The sequence below is a fragment of the Mizuhopecten yessoensis genome, unplaced genomic scaffold, assembly GCF_002113885.1.
Source record: "Mizuhopecten yessoensis strain PY_sf001 unplaced genomic scaffold, ASM211388v2 scaffold11091, whole genome shotgun sequence".
NCBI lineage: Eukaryota > Metazoa > Mollusca > Bivalvia > Pectinida > Pectinidae > Mizuhopecten > Mizuhopecten yessoensis.
Window position 1 is genome coordinate 106,300 of NW_018408875.1, and position 16,996 is coordinate 123,295.

General features: G+C 35.9%; 1 protein-coding gene across 10 annotated transcripts in view; it reads left to right on the forward strand.

Annotated features, from left to right (window-relative positions):
- The window catches only part of LOC110465584 (tropomyosin), a 29,365-nt gene extending 16,357 nt beyond the window's left edge, over positions 1 to 13,008 (forward strand). For 3 of the 10 annotated variants that reach the window (XM_021521517.1, XM_021521516.1, XM_021521520.1), the window contains 5 exons: positions 1,464 to 1,534; positions 2,691 to 2,766; positions 7,691 to 7,753; positions 8,707 to 8,776; positions 11,387 to 13,008. In XM_021521517.1, coding sequence (XP_021377192.1) covers positions 1,464 to 1,534; positions 2,691 to 2,766; positions 7,691 to 7,753; positions 8,707 to 8,776; positions 11,387 to 11,469 — 363 coding nt within the window. In that variant the 3' untranslated portion in view covers positions 11,470 to 13,008. Of the gene's footprint in view, positions 1 to 1,222; positions 1,294 to 1,463; positions 1,535 to 2,690; positions 2,767 to 4,075; positions 4,152 to 4,298; positions 4,375 to 7,690; positions 7,754 to 8,706; positions 8,777 to 10,276; positions 10,404 to 11,386 lie in introns of all 10 variants that reach the window. The other 7 variants (XM_021521512.1, XM_021521511.1, XM_021521519.1 and 4 more) reach the window with 4 other exon arrangements.
- Positions 13,009 to 16,996: the final 3,988 nt, after the last annotated feature.

Below are 16,996 nucleotides of genomic sequence, written 5' to 3' on the forward strand. Positions count from 1 at the left end.
ATCAGCTATATGCAGACACTGTACAGTGATTGTAAATGGCTAGGTGTGGTCCTCTTATGTTGTTGATTTATAAACCAAAAAAACCCATCCCAAGTACTATGTTCATGCACTGTTTTTGTTTGAATGAGATGGTTTTATATATACGAGATGTTTGAATTCACCATAGATCCTGTTGTAGCCACACAAGACTGCAATATAAAACTATCCTAGTCTTCTGTGGTTTATTCAGGGATTTGAAACTCCATGATTTTACTATTCAAAATGTTTTATTTAAGACATTTTGTGATTATTCAGAGGTTTTTAACAGTGTTCTCCATGGATTTTAGATTTACAAGCATATTTGATAAATTTTCAAGATTCTGTACCCCTTGTGACATGAGACACTTTGGGGTACAACAGACAATTAGAGATAAAAAAAAATTGATTTGGAAACACTGTTTTTACCTTTGATTTTCTGTCTTCATATGACATTCTATTGAAGTGGAAAGTTATATTAGTACAGAGAATATTGCATGATAATGGAGTCGACGGGTATGTGTTTACCATTGTGTTTGTCAAGGGCGTGTTCAGCTCTTGTCCACCTGTAACAGCAAGCAAGCATGTTGTTGTTGTCTATAGTGACACTCTAGTTTAGTGTGTTATTGCCCTCCCACAAATACTTAACCTTTCTAGTCTCTGCCAGATAATACCAATTTTTATCAAGCATCATGAACTTTTCTTCTCTAAAAATATTGCATGATTTCCTTTTTATCCCTTTTCCTTTTCATTATTTTTGATGAATAATTTTTGCATGTTATTTTTTTGGGTTTTCCTTTTTTGGAATTGTAGCTGTAAAATAAATTGAAATCCAAAATGAAATTGGAATTTCTTCTATTTAATAAAACTAGCGTCGGCTAATTATTGAAAGTAAGACCTGCATGACTTTGGGTTTTATTACTTTTTCTTTCAGTCATAAATTTCAGTGGTTAATATTAACACTTTCAGATCAGATTTCATTTAAAATCAAATCTATGAGAATGATGCATAATTCTTACTTTCATTAAAAATTCCTATTGCTATTGAATTTATATGTAACCTTTTTCTAGGGTCAGAGGTTAAAGTTCTGTCACATGATATTATATGTCTCCGTGTACAAACAGCTTTCCTTCTCTTAGCAAACTACTCTCTCTCTCTGTAAACATATCTGTGGGTCGCAATAACAACCACTCTTGCCATTTGCCAGGCCGCCCGTAAGCTTGCTATTACAGAAGTGGACCTTGAGCGTGCTGAGACCAGATTGGAAGCTGCTGATGCGTGAGTATTCCTCTGGTCGGAATGGTGCACGCCTAGGACAAACACAGTGGTGGTCAACATGTCGGTTATTTGACATTCACTCCGCCATGTTTCTCTTCTGTTACTTGTGTGCGTTTTGTTTGTAGAAATGTTCCTTTATCCCTTTTTTTTTTATTAACACCCTTTTGTAGGCTTCGTCCAAATTAAAAATGAGTGATCACATCAGAGATCAGTTAGAAGACCAAGTTGAGGAGCTTAGAGCGTGAGTGTTGAAATTTAACATATACTGGTGAATCCAGAAAATATAAGGATCACACTAAAGAGGAAACGGATTTAAAGCTTTTGTCAAAAGTCAGTATTCTGTTGGTTGATTCTGTTTGGCTTATAAACATGAAAAGGTGACTTGGCCAATTTTGCCAACATTTTGTGGTGTAATTTGAATATGTTAATGTTTTAATGAAGTTCATGGATTAAGGTCTGTTCATAGTTTTGATATATCATTCTGTGAAGACTTACTGTAATTTATATTATCACTATTTGAACACTATATAATTTGAAACTTGAACAGATGTTTAGCTAGTGATTCACTGAGTATAAGGAAAGATAACTCTATACACTGAAAGCTACCTAAGGCAATTTGGTCCGATATGGAGTATATCAGCTGCGATGATCTAATAGATGTAATTGAAGCCAATTTGCTCTATGCCAGTGCAGGACATCTTAACCACACTTATTGAAGAAGTGTTAGTGTGCTTCTACTCAAACTCTACATGTACTGAATGAATTATGTGCAATTAACAAGCATGCATGACAGTTACTGACCGTCCTATCGCGGGGAAACTTGACAGTAAAAATTAAAATATAATCACAATACTGGTAGTTTCAATGATTAAAAATTTGTTTTTGCCAAATTGAAACTCAACTCAAATGGAAAATATCTTAATAAAACGCGTCTTGCAGTAAAACGAAAGGGAAATTAATTTTAAATTTGATCAAATTCATGCTAGTTAAGTGTGTTATCCAATTCACTGTTCAATAGTCTTTGTACATTTAATGTGAGAACATACTTGTCAACTTACCGTATAACGAAGAGTTTCATCCCTTTTGTTTTGGTCTTTTTTGCCCTAAACAAGGATATAAATTTCAACCAGAAATCTGTACATTCAAAAAAAATATTCAAGATTAATCTTGTTCATAAATAATTAAATGGAAGAGCAAATTTTAAGGCTAGGTGAATTTGTTTTAAACCAGGAGCCAAAAGATTAGCTTCAAAGATATATTTAACCCTTTCATCCCTAGGTAACTGGGATTGATAATACATTGTGGTGTAGTGTCGGATTCAAGTTAAGTTTCCCATCGGACATGCATGGTTAATACCCATTTTGTTTTGTCCTGTATGTTGTTGCAAATTATTTCAGCAAAATAAAAATGACAGAGGAAGAATTCTATCTTCAATCTACTACCGTAAAAACTTTAGAAGCAAAAGACAACAAGGTAAGATAGAGATAAATGCTTTAATGATAGGATCAGTATCTAGCAAGGGTTCACTTTATTTCCAAAGTTATGCGAGGAAAAAACTGAAAATGGCAAAAGTGGAGTTGCAAAAAGTTAAACCCATTCACCCCTCAAGTCACATTTGAACCTTACCAAATCAAAGGCTGGGCAAGTCCAGTTTAAAAATGTTAGGGTGAATGAGTTAAAATTAGTAGTTTCCTAAAACGGCACATAACTTGCACCCTATTTATTGGAATCGTGTTTGGAAATATAAACCTTGCCAGATACATAGAAGTCTTGTATCCTGTTCAGAACAAGTAAATCTAAAAGTTCTGAAATGGATACAAGTGTTTGACTTTGCTAAAACACAGTGCAAATGATTCTTTTTTGTTCAATCAGGTAGAACAAGTATATGCTTGTGACACCTGGCTGAGTAGCATTAACAGATTAGTGAGTGTTAGCCTGTTGCCTGTCAATGTTCCTGTGTCAAACCCTGATGTCCGGATCACAGATGTCTGCCTGATGCCTGCTCAAGATCATGTGTTTACTAACCTGTTGTTCTTAAGTCATTTGCACTGAGTTTTGACTGACCACACCCACTGACCACATGTCTTGGTCCGTATGGCTCAGGCCTGTGCTTGTGGGGGTGGGTCCTATTGAGTGAGTGACCTCCCTTGGTCAGTCCCTGACCTAGGCTTACCAGCCTGCACCTGAAATCCATCCGTGTTTTCCCCATTCCAATTTTCCAAATCCTTCAAAGACTTCAGTGTTGGTTTTGACCTGGACAATGGATAGGGTTTTGTGTACTGATTGTGGCATGACTTGTTCCATAGTGAATCGTTTGAAATTTTTAGTATTTTAGCATGATTTGGTTTTGTTCCATTTTTCATTGCATTCCCAATTCTATACATTTTACGTTGTCAAATTTCCCCATTTTCGGAAGCTTTTTTTTTCCATCACAATTTTTATTTTCATTTTTCTTGTGCAATTTTTTTTTTCATTTTGTTCTTTTCCCTCTTTTTTTTTCTTAAGGAAATTTTTAAATGAGTTCTCTCATAAAAAGCAAAACATTCAAGAAATAATTTTCATTTTTACTCAAGAAAAACCAAAATTTATTGCATTTACCTCACAATAATACTATATGCCATTTGGCAGTCCTTTCAGAATAAGGACTTCTTTTCAAAGAATGCTATTGAAGGAAAACTAGAAATAAAACCTAAGAAATTCCTCCCATATTCCTGTCTCAGTATTGGTGAAGGCCAACATGCCATCTGCAGTACATAAACCCATATCTTTTGTACAATTGCAGCAAAGTACACGAACTCGAAGAAGAGCTCACTGTTGTGGGTGCAAATATCAAAACCCTTCAGGTGCAAAACGATCAGGTAAGAAGCCCAGGTGGTGTAATCTAGACAGGTTCAGCAAGGCAAAGCTGCCTATCGGCGGAGGCTAAGCAGACCTGACCTAGGGACACACTCACTTATGTCATATTTTAACCACTTTGTAAAATTAATGTGGTTTTGTGTTTTCAGAAAAGTCCTTGAGTTGGAGGAGGAATTGAAAGTCGTCGGCAACAATATGAAATCTTTGGAGATCTCTGAACAAGAGGTAGAAACCAGTATCGTGGCAAACAACACCACTCGCATGGTGTTTCATCTGCTTGCCTCTAGCATGTTGACGAGATTACACAAATGTCATGACGTGTACACGATCAGTGATTCAACAGTTTTTCCTTATTTTTTATTGTATGTTCATATATACACACCAATCAGGAGTGCTTAGTCTGCTAACTGGTCTGTACAGCAGAAATAGCTTCCCTGCTTTTTATTGGTTGAAATTAGACAAATTGTTAGTCCAGCAGGGTTATGTACACGTGGTTTTTGATTGGATGAAATCAAGTTTTTCCTGTACCGGCCATGTATGTACTTTGTAGATGGAGCCTTCTGCTTGTTGTGTCAGATCCGAGTAGAATAGGAAGGGCACCATGTAGTCGTGTACAGCGTCTGTGTGCATTTATTTCCTATTGTATGTAGATGCATTTTGATACAAAATATTTCATTTGGCCTATGCAAAATTCAAAAAGTTGATTATTTTTTTCAAATTGGCCAGACGAAACTGCTGTATACACATTACTAGATAAGAATAGGTTGCTGAGGGGGGCCTGACGCATGTTATATGGCTTATGTTAAATAATTGTACAGTAGAGTTTGCTTTCAAAATGAATGAAATACAGGTACCTTATAGTTCTAGAGGTTGTACCCCCCAGCTGGTGGTTGAGTAGATGGATAGTCCGGATGCTGTCGACCATCTGTAGCTGTATAGTGTGAAATAGGTGCATGAACTTGACTGTTTGTGGTACTCACTATAAGCAAATCATCATTATCATTATCATCCTGAAATACATAGAAAGAGAAAAATAAACCGAGAAAAATTAACTGAAGGAAGAATGAATGGAAATTCATTATATCACTCCCCCATTGAAAGAATGAAACGAGACTATTCGACTGTATAAGAGTTACTTCCCCTCAGCAGCCCTTGGATTGGAGTGGCTTGTCATGACCTTTTCGATTGTCTGTGGGTGATCTCCCCCCTCAGCAGCCCTTGACCGGGTGGGCAGTAAATCAGCCACACACCCTCGGTGAGACACAACAATCAGTTTCAGGTCTTCGTGTACAGTTTACCAGGAGGAGGTTGTGTAAAATGGCTGACCAATGTCACATGATGAATTAGTCTCATTATCATTTGAAATCTTTGTTAGATGATAGAATTAGGCAGTGTGGTAGTAAAGACTAAAGGTATCGTCCTGAACGCACTCATGCATTGTGTCCTGCCGGTTTTTTAGTACTTTTTTTTTTTTAATTTAAGCATTTTATAGAGACTTATTCATCATTTAATTGTTGACATGTCAACAGTACAATTATATAATTTGTGGCAAATGAGAAAATCTGAAATATGTGAAGTTGGCGAGTCTTAGAACTAACAGGATAGTAGATTTAATTTTCCCCTGTAAATATATCAACCGGAATGTCACATGCAGGGAAAGAAAACGTTGTGTTCACTCAGGACGTTGTGTATCCCCAGTGTTTTCCACATGGTATGATTGTTGTAATTGGAATATATTTAAGCATGAAGACATTAATTCAGTATAGTAAGCATTTGTTTTCCCTCACTTCAGGGTTAAAGATGTCAATTATACAGTATTACATGTTTCTCATTCTGATATATTTTGCCTTCCTTCATTATAAGAAGAGTATCTCTACAGAAAGAACAAGGGTCTGACTCCAGGGTTCTGTTCACCTCTCTGATCATCACAGTAGTACATCATCTCCGTATGCTTTATAGATATAGTAGCCAGTGTTACACATATGTAATTGCACTTTCACCCTGCATAACATGACGATTTCTCTGTTGTAAAAGTCAATGGTACCGAGTACGTTCTGTAGTACCACATAACATGCAGAATAGTTATCACTTCCACACTGCAGCATTGTAATGTCTACTGGTTATTCTAAATTGCATATAATCTCAATTATGGATGTATCTGTCGGGTGTTATGGCTGCAGCAACGATTGTAATTGGGGGTAGTTTACAGTTTCGGGGGTGGGTTGGGGGTAGTGGACATTTGGGGGGTAAAAGGATTGGCTAGTTAAATATCACTGGTGTATCTGTAGCCTGTTGCTTGTATAACAGTAGCTTAGTCATTAACCTAGCTAGATGAACATCGTACACTCTAGAGGCTGCCTCAACAGACTGAACTAATGATTCGTAATGCTTCGTCTAGCGAAATTATTGATATTTCTATTTCAAGGATAGTCATTTATGAAATGTAAAAATTCGATTTTGAACTGGGGATGAGTATTTTCGTCAGTTTTTGCTCTATATTTAATTTCACAGCTTTGCATCTTAATTTCAAGTTTTTATTTTTAGTTCATTTTTTAATCACCAGAATATTTTACTTACCACATCGATACTTCATACTCAAACTAAATCTACTATCCGACTACTCCTTGAAATAGAATATGAAAGCATTTTGTCAAGTAACATGTATATATATATATATTTATGTCTATATATTGTGTAACAATCGTGACTTTTGTGTTAACACATACAAGAAGCCAGAAGGCTTAGCAGTTATCATCTATTATATGAGATTTTTCCAATAATTGAGGTCTCGTCAGCTCACATATTTCAGTTATGTTATCAGTCACAAATTTAATATTTGGTCAAAAATTGCTTGAGGCATTTTCTCACTCTGTTTTTTTAATTTATATCTTTCTATGTAAGTTCTACTGCAACATCTCAAAAACAATGCCAAAGAAAGTTTGCGTCATGAAAATGATAACCTAAAAACATTAATGATCTATCGCACATATTTGAACGATTTGATCACATATGAGTTTTATATAAATATCAGCATTTATTGTGAAATTGTGAATTTGTATCACTAAAATACAGAAAATTCGTAAAAATAATATCTGGAATATGTGAAAATTGTGTGATATGAATTGATATAGCACAGAATTTTTCACGTTAACTGTTGCAGAAAAAATCAAAAGAAGATGCATCTTTGGTATTGTTCTTGGATCTCGTCAGTCAAATAGAATAATTTAACTATATATTACAATTATGTGCTTCAAATTAATGAAAAGTTTTGTTTTATTTTCAGTTCAATGATTTCCTTGACTTTCAGATTTAAATGTTAAGATTGAAGTGTTAATTACTATATGTAAACTATCTACTATGCTAGCTACAAATTATATATGTATTCTTTGTCTAAACATCTTTTGTATCTTGTTAAAAAAAAAAGTTATTATTTAAGATAATGACAAGATCTTTCTGATAAAAGTTCTAGACATAGGATATTTAGAAAATGGATTGTCCTGTGACATCGCTATCATACCTTTTGATTTGTATTTTTTCACAGGCTTCACAGAGAGAGGATAGCTACGAGGAAACCATCAGAGATCTCACCAAAAACCTGAAGGATGTAAGTGCACTTTTGCAACACTGATGTTTTTTGTTGACACGACATATTTTTTTTAACTCGTTCACCCCTGAAATTTCATAATAAACTATTCCAACTTTTGGAATGGGAGAGTTCAAATGTGCCTTCAGGGGTGAATGAGTTAAAATATTGAATCATACGATGTTCTGAAGGGGGGGAAAAGAGTTACATTTTACTGCAGAAATAAATGTTGACATGCATTCTTTATGTTCTTGTTTGAAAAATGAAAATAAATTAAGTTTTCTTTTCAGACACAGCAAGCTGATATACATGTGTATGTCCTTTATCTATGATATTGCTTTAGTGTTCCTGCCACAGCTGCATTGCTCAGCTCGCTTTATTTGCGTCCTCGATGGTCCTTAGATATTTGTTTACATGTCATAACTTTAAATGTAATCACAAACAATTTGATATATAACTTCAAAGTTGTTACTTACTTTTCACAATGACTTTCTCAGTTTCTAAGTAATGAACAGACTGTATATGTACATTACAAGTGATGTAACATATACCGGTACAATGTGATTCAGGACCTATCAATATTGTATCAATACACAACACTCCAGAATGGCCAATGTCATTACCAGCTGTTCTTTTGTAACCTAAGTTCATAGTCACAAAAGTGTTTGTATCTAAAGAATAAGTGAAGCTTTTAAAGACCCTGATCAGCATTTGTTCTTGATATTTCCAATTTCATCAGTGCCCACCTTTTTGCTGGTCTGGTTAATTTATGTATAAAACTATATTTACTTATTAAGACTAGTGTGTATCACAATATATTGCAATATTCAGTTTTGAGTACCAACATACATCGATACTATAACAGTGCAGTTGCTCAAATGAAATTTTGCTAGAAAAAAATGTACTTCATCCAACATATTGCCTGGAACGTTCTTGATGCAGTTTTATCAATGTGTGCTGTTCTTGTTTTACAGGCTGAAAACAGGGCCACAGAAGCTGAGAGACAAGTAGTGAAACTTCAGAAAGAGGTGGACAGACTCGAAGGTAGGTGTTGTGTGGCCATCATTTCTATAGACACCAGCATTGATACAGCATGGGTTTGTTGATGCATCCTTATGTACACATTAAACTAACTGGAACATTAGGATAGGAGGGTCATGAAATAATTATAGAAATCTGAAAATGTTTAGAAATGTACCGGTATGCATATTTGCCAACTGTTTAAAATTTCGATGGGGAAGATTCTGCATGCTCAAAATTAAAATATAAATAGAATGTGTGTATATACCCCCCTAGAGATGAATTGACCCTTTAAAATGAAATATTTTGAGTTCTCTCCGATGAAATCATTAGATCTGAGAATAAAGGAAGAGTTTAGCAAATTCACTGGTTGAAAGTACTAAATTTGAGGGTCAAAAATGAGGAGTCTCCCTTCTAAATAGGGAGAGTTTGGCAAGTATGCTGATGGTATGAATAATTTTGTGGAGAAAAAGTCTGAAATGTTCTATTGCACCTAGCAATAAAGGATTTTTAGGAATTCATATGTATGAATACCTACATTTTGCAATAGGAATCAGAACTAGGAAGCAATGTGTTTGTTCTAAAATTAGCTATAGACATAGTGTGAAATGATTGAATTAAATTGTTTGTGATACTAACTACAGTGTGAAATGATTGAATTAAATTGTTTGTGATACTAACTACATTTTGACCGTGTGTATAACTTTCAAACTCATTCAACCCTGACATTTAATAATGAACTATTCCAACCATTGAATTGGAAGAGTTCAAATGTGTCTTCAGGGGAATGAGTTAACTGTGCTTGATTTGCGTGTTAACATCTTGTGTGTAACTTCAACAATTCACTATCTCACAGATGTAGACATTTCATCTGTACATATATGCCCAACATTGAATAACTTTAATACGAAGAAGAAGAGGCAAAAGTTAACGGTTTAGATTGAAAATGTTTTAACAATGTTGAATGTTTGTGCTTTGAAAATCTCCCGGATAATCTCATTTAATCCATGAATTTTTATGTTGTAAATCACTTCATTTTCAAGTGGGCTTTATTTTGGTGAACTTTGACAGTAGGATTTATTTACCAATACTTGAATGAATTCATGGTTTAGAAGATGCTGTATGTACAATACTGTGTATTGAAAATAAATAACTTTGAAAATCTATATTCCCCAAAATATTAAATTGTAAATGTCCATATTGACAATTAAAATGTATGAAAATATTCCAAACCACATTCCAAATTACAGAAATGCATCAGTGTTCATATGAATAACAAAGTCTGCTAAAGACATTAATTTACAGATGAAAAAAAACTTAACCCGAAAAAACAATATTTGCATCTTGATTGTTGTGTTTGACCCTTAATATCATGTATATGTCATATTGTTAGAGCCGACGAGGAAGGCGATAGTTCGTCGGGTAAAGGACTATTGATGTAGACCATCATGGCAAATGTGTGTGTTTCAAACCTTGAATGTTTTTGCATGATTGTGTTTTCTTTATTCCACGCACGCATTACAGAAGACTATCGAAAGAAGACAGAGGAACTGAAGTGCATTAAGGAAGACTTAGACAACACCCTTCACCAACTAGCTTCCTTCTAGACAGCAGCCTTACCTTAATATAGATGACTACACAATTTGATAAGGTCTGGTAACACCATCATGTCGTACACATTCTCTTATAGACTTTGATTTTACCTGTCAATAGGCTTCTGATGAATATGAGAAGTTGTCAACAAGTTGAGAGTCACTATGCATCAGAGTTTACATTAACTGTCAATCCTCCCTCATTTTGACCAAAATTTACCAATCTCTCTCGAAACTCCCTCATTGAAGTCCAAACTCGGACAAAATCAAAATCTACATACTGTGGTCAAATTATCTCCTAGCTACTGCAGGGTGTGTCTAATGACCATATAACAGGTGTGTCTTAATCAAATGAATGCTTTTTGGAATTATTTTGATACATAAAAAGGGAAAGATAAATAAAGTAAAGCAGGTTCGGCCGCATTTCATGCACTTTCTCCAATTGAAATGTGAAATGAGGGAGATCTCCCCCATCATAGGTTTGCGAGGTTGACACCTAGGAGTAAATGAAGTACTGTTTTATAAACAGCTCACTCAACTTTGTGTACATCGTCGGTAGATCTGTCCTTGGCCACGCCAGGACAACAGAGCATGACTCTTATTGTTCAAAGCGTGTTGGCATGATGAATACTAATGAAAGTTGTATTATAGGGCATGCTTCAAATTCAAATTGGTATAAAGCCAAATGCATGAAAAGTCTAAACTTGGATCAAAATAAATCTTGTTTTTTTCCCTCATCAATTTTCCAGATTATTTTAAATTAAAAACTGGATTTTACTCACACTGAAAACATGACATTTAGAAGTCAGTATTTGAATCAGATGAGTTTTCATTTAACTCATTCACCCCAGAAATTTCATAATGAACTATTCAAACCTTCAAATCAGAGGAATTCAGAAGTGTCTTTAGGGGCGAATCAGTTAAAGATGTTATTTTATTCAAAGCAGTGTCTCCATTTAAAGATGTGATAATATGATTTACGCTGTGTCACAATGATGATTTATCAAAAATGTCTTAATGTTTTGATATTTCCCGTTTGCAGATGAGCTGCTCGCAGAGAAGGAAAGATACAAGCAAATCAGTGACGAACTGGACCAGACCTTTGCCGAGATTGCTGGTTACTAAAGTGTCGAACAAGGACATATTCCCCTCACCAAATTTATATCATAAATTACGAGGATAGACAGACAAAAAAAAAAAAGACTGTCAAATGGAAAAATAATATTACATCAGCTTTGTACAGCTATACAAATCGTCGTGCAAGAATTTGAAAAACGGAGAACCTGGCGTGTAGGATCCAACATTTCTTTCTCAATGTGTGTAGTAATGCAGACGAAGAAATTCCAAATTTATGTAAATTATTATAAGAAATGCTAATCTCTACGTGACCTTGCCGCGATATTGCGACCCAGAGCGGGAGTGAGAGACTAGAGAGTAAGGACGGATGGGGTCGACCGGGTCTACTTTTTAACCTCTCTACTCTTCGTGTAATTGTATGTATGTTATTTTGTGATCGGTTTCTTTTCGAACACCTGTCAGACTTCTGCAAAGCTACTACTTCTGGGGGGTAAAATAATGTTCATTTCTATATTTATATACAGTGTATATATAAGTTAATACATACATGGATTCATATTCGTTATTTTATTATATCATGTTATGACATCGGAACACGACACACAGAAGACAGTTATCCATGCCTGGCGCATTCTGTACTTGAGGCTCGGGAAGGCAATGCTAGCGGCACATAGTTACCATTAAAGTAGTAGCTAAGCAGGGGTTTGTACCAGGGGTACAAAAACCGATCGGGGTAATGTTGCGAGATATGACAGTGGTGGAAATTTGACAGCTTTAGAAATGTAGAGTCGTTTATTTTAGAAAAGATACAAGTTAGTTGTAGAAATGTAGTAGGACTGGCCAATAGCTTGGTTATAATTAGTACATCGTGTAGTCCTTTAGAGGCCGTCCACACCTGCCTCAACATTCAGAAGTGACGACCAAGAAATTCCAACGTTCATTTTAGCCACCACACGATTATATTTTTTTTTCTATTTTTGTTTTATATAAAAAGACTAAATGGCAATATCCAGACAACGCCATTGTGATATTTTAGAAGAAATACTAAATGCTTTAAATTTCCACGGCTTCTTGTCCTGCCCCTATTTAAATAAAGAAGGTGTATGTACTTTGTCTTTGGAATGATTTATTTTGCATGTTGTTTGTGTATAGAAGAATGTGTTGTATGGACTACAAACAAAAACTTAGCTGGCTATATTATTAATTGAAAAACGAATTTATACATTTTCCTTCTACACAGATTATTTACCTTATATATTATACTTTTGATTGAGAATTGACTTTTCTCATCTATAAAATATCCTTATTATGATACGAAATTTTTACCACTGTATACATATACTTGTGTAGACACAGATAAAGAGGAAACTATTGTAGGTGTACCAATTTCGTGGACGTTGTTCATGTAACATTTGCCATGTGACCAAGTCTGTTTAGCTGTACAGGAGGGAAAAGCGAGAAATATGTTTTGTCATGTGACAACTGTAGACGGAGACTCCTAGTGTTCCTAAGACTTCAGCTTCCATTGCATTTCCCTGGATATTGCCAATTTGTTTTAACCAACAATAAACTTGTATTGCTTACACACCTGACTTCGTCTTGTTACAATTCTGAACATTTCTCATCTTTTCGAAGTTAAGGATCCACGTACCACTTCCAAAAATTGTAACTTTCGTTACATTTCCTTTTTTTCCTTTTTGGCATTATTATTGTTTTGTTAAATCATTTCGGAAAAGAAAACCATACCTGAAATTTATTAAAAATAATAAATATGAAATAAGCAAAATGACAATACATTATGATTGGAGTACGGAAGTACCCTCGCCCAGTTGCCCTTGTGTTATATCCAAAACAAAATTAACTGAAAGTTTCCATCTTCTGTGGTGGGACAGGGATCCTTATTTTCGAACAACTTTTCACTTAGTAGTTATATCGACTGACATTTATTAGATTATAAGATTATCCATAACGAAATTTATTTGTACAAAATACAAAACAAAAAATCTGATTTCAAGGTAATATTCTATGTCTGATTAGTACAGGGAGGTAATCACTTTCCAGTACACATTTAACCAGATAGTGTTAAGTTTATCATAAATATATATTACATATACATACGTATCTTAACATTAAAATAGTGCTGATTGGTCTCCAATGACATCTAAAGATAATTGACATTTTCCTGACTTGGAGATGTTCCATTCAAATGGCGAGTCTCATGGGAACTTGAATTGAAAGTTAAAGGTTTACAAATATATTTTCTATTTAGGGAGCACCATTCGTATGATTTTCATTGGTTATTTTATGACATGTTTTAAAGTCATTTACTACAAATATATTACACATAAATAACAAAGAGTAGTTCCAAATTTTAGTTCTTCGAAACGTAAAAGGACAATGTCTAGGTGTCGTACTGAGAACCTGTCAAACAGTCAACCCGGCACTTTACCAATGTTTTTGCTTTACTGAAAGTATCGTTATCGATGCATTTTATGTGATGAGAATCACCAAGCCTTCGTCAAAGGGTATATAAATATAACAGTCGCCTTCATCGGGTATAAAAATGGAGTCGCTGTCCCTCTGGCAGCGAGTAGCCTCTCTGTGTACAACAAACATTAGCGCTGTAGCGCTATTTTTGCGACAAACATGATAAAAAACAAACAACAAACAAGCTGTACACTAACACTTAAAGCTAGCACATATTCAGCGAGTAAAACATACAATAACATAGCAGCACATATTTCACAGGCACTGAATTAAAAGTACTACACTTAAAATGATGTAATGAGATAATAGTGAACACCTGCATATCACACAGGTGTTGATATACAATAGGAGGGTAAAAGCACTACAAGTGTAATGTACAAACATGCTAATATATCAAAAGATTAAAATTGACATAATATACACTAATATAGTGTAAATCAAAATAAGACGACATGGTCTAGTAAGTAAGAAGAGAGGGCTAGTAACTATGCTGTCAGTTATTGGTATATATAGCGCCATCATTTCTACGGTTATAATTACATTTATCATATCTTAAAAACATCATACGACGGAGTCGAGCCCGAGAGCTAATCACATTCGAAGGGAGATAACTCTGACAAAGTTGTGCTGTGAGCTAAACAGACACTGGTTTAGGATTAAACAATCTTCCATTAACCTTCTTTAATTACACTGAAAAAACAACGACACATTACAGAAACCTGGTTGTGTAATTTCAAGAAAAAAGAAGGTTTACAGTCTATATATATATACATGTATCATCGAATTGTCTTTGACGGTTGTATCAAAGTATTATAGTTGCACAGGGATCTGATAATTTGTTACAGCTATATTTGGACCTAAACTTAGGTGTTCAGAGTAATGTTACAAGTTTAAAGGGGGTAAGATCAACGATTGATAAAAATGCTACCCCAATGATGATATCCTCGATCTACATTTGGACCTAAACTAAGGTGGACAGAGTTTAGGTCCAAATATAGCTGTAACAAATTATCACGTCCCTGTGGTATAGTGTTACAGAAGCAAACAGTTTACTTTCCTTTAAATGGAGGAAAAGTTTTCATTACAGGGTGTCAATACAGCAACGTAACACACGACCAAGTGGTAGAACTAGTTAGTGGTATATCCGTATATTGGGTATCCACCTTGTAACTATAAAAAATATCAACACCCCAGTTCCTAAGCTCATTGAATGATATCAAACAGGCAATTCCCCTCTTTATAGTCTTATCAAGAACTTGTGGAAACATTTCAGTTAATGCCGTTGGATTTAACAGTTATTACCAGGCCCAGTGGTGAGAAATGGCATCACAAGACTGAATTCGTTTATGAATTTCCGAAACCCTCAAATCGTGTACCAATGCTGACAATGGAATCTCTATTGTTATACTGAGAAAACAACATGAAGAGATGAAATAGAAATTACAATTTGGAAGTAAAGTTATAATGTAAGATATGTTTATTAAGCTATATGTATCAATGCCTTTGTGCATCATAACTAACATACATGATTGTTCATGAGCTCATGGACATTGTGACGTAGCCAATTTATCATTAACATATATATCAATTAATTTTAAGTTCATGTCACAATTACACTGATGTCTAGATCTACAGGCACCGCATTACGACATTTCCTCACAAACACTAAAGTAAAAATATGTGCAACTTCAATTACAAGTGCAAAGGGGCACGATTCCACCACAAAATGTACAACAACCGGAGTTTGATATCAATCTGTTGTCCCCGCCCATGATATAGTCATATAGCAAACTGTTGTCCCCGTCCATGATATAGTCACATACCAAACTGTTGTCCCCGCCCATGATATAGGCACATACCAAACTGTCCCCGCCCATGAAATAGTCACATACCAAACTGTCCCCGCCCATGATATAGTCACATACCAAACTGCTGTCCCCGCCCATGATATAGTCACATACTAATCTGTTGTCCCCGCCCATGATATAGCCCCATACCAAGCTGTTGTCCCCGCGCATGATATAGTCACAACCCAATCTGTTGTCCCTGCCCATGATATAGTCACATACCAAACTGCTGTCCCCGCCCATGATATAGTCACATACCCAGCTGTTGTCCCCGCCCATGATATAATCACATACCAATCTGTTGTCCCCGCCCATGATATAGTTACAAACCAATCTGTTGTCCCCGCCCATGATATAGCCCCATACCAAGCTGTTGTCCCCGCCCATGATATAATCACATACCAATCTGTTGTCCCCGCCCATTATATAGCCACATACCAAGCTGTTTTCCCCGCGCATGATATAGTCACAAACCAATCTGTTGTCCCCGCCCATGATATAGTCACATACCTAACTGTTGTCCCCGCCCATGACATAGTCACAGACCAAACTGTTGTCCCCGTCCATGATATAGTCCCATCCCAATCTGTTGTCCCCGCCCATGATATAGCCCCATACCAAGCTGTTGTCCCCGCGCATGATATAGTCACAACCCAATCTGTTGTCCCTGCCCATGATATAGTCACATACCAAACTGCTGTCCCCGCCCATGATATAGTCACATACCAACCTGTTGTCCACGCCCATGATATAGTCACATACCAATCTGTTATCCCCGCCCATGATATAGTCACATACCAATCTGTGGTCCCCGCCCATGACATAGTCACACCCCAAACTGTCGTCCCAGTTCCTGATATAGTCACATACCAATCTGTTGTCACCGCCCATGACATAGCCACATACCAAACTGTTGTCCCCGCCCATAATATAGTCACATACCAAACTGTTGTCGCCGCCCATGATATAGTCACATACCAAACTGTCCCCGCCCATGAAATAGTCACATACCAAACTGTTGTCCCCGTACATGATATAGTCACATTCCAATCTGTTGTCCCCGCCCATGATATAGCCACATTCCAATCTGTTGTCCCCGCGCATGATATAGTCACAACCCAATCTGTTGTCCCTGCCCATGATATAGTCACATACCAAACTGTTGTCCACGCCCATGACATAGTCACATACCAAACTGCTGTCCCCGCCCATGATATAGTCACATACTAATCTGTTGTCCC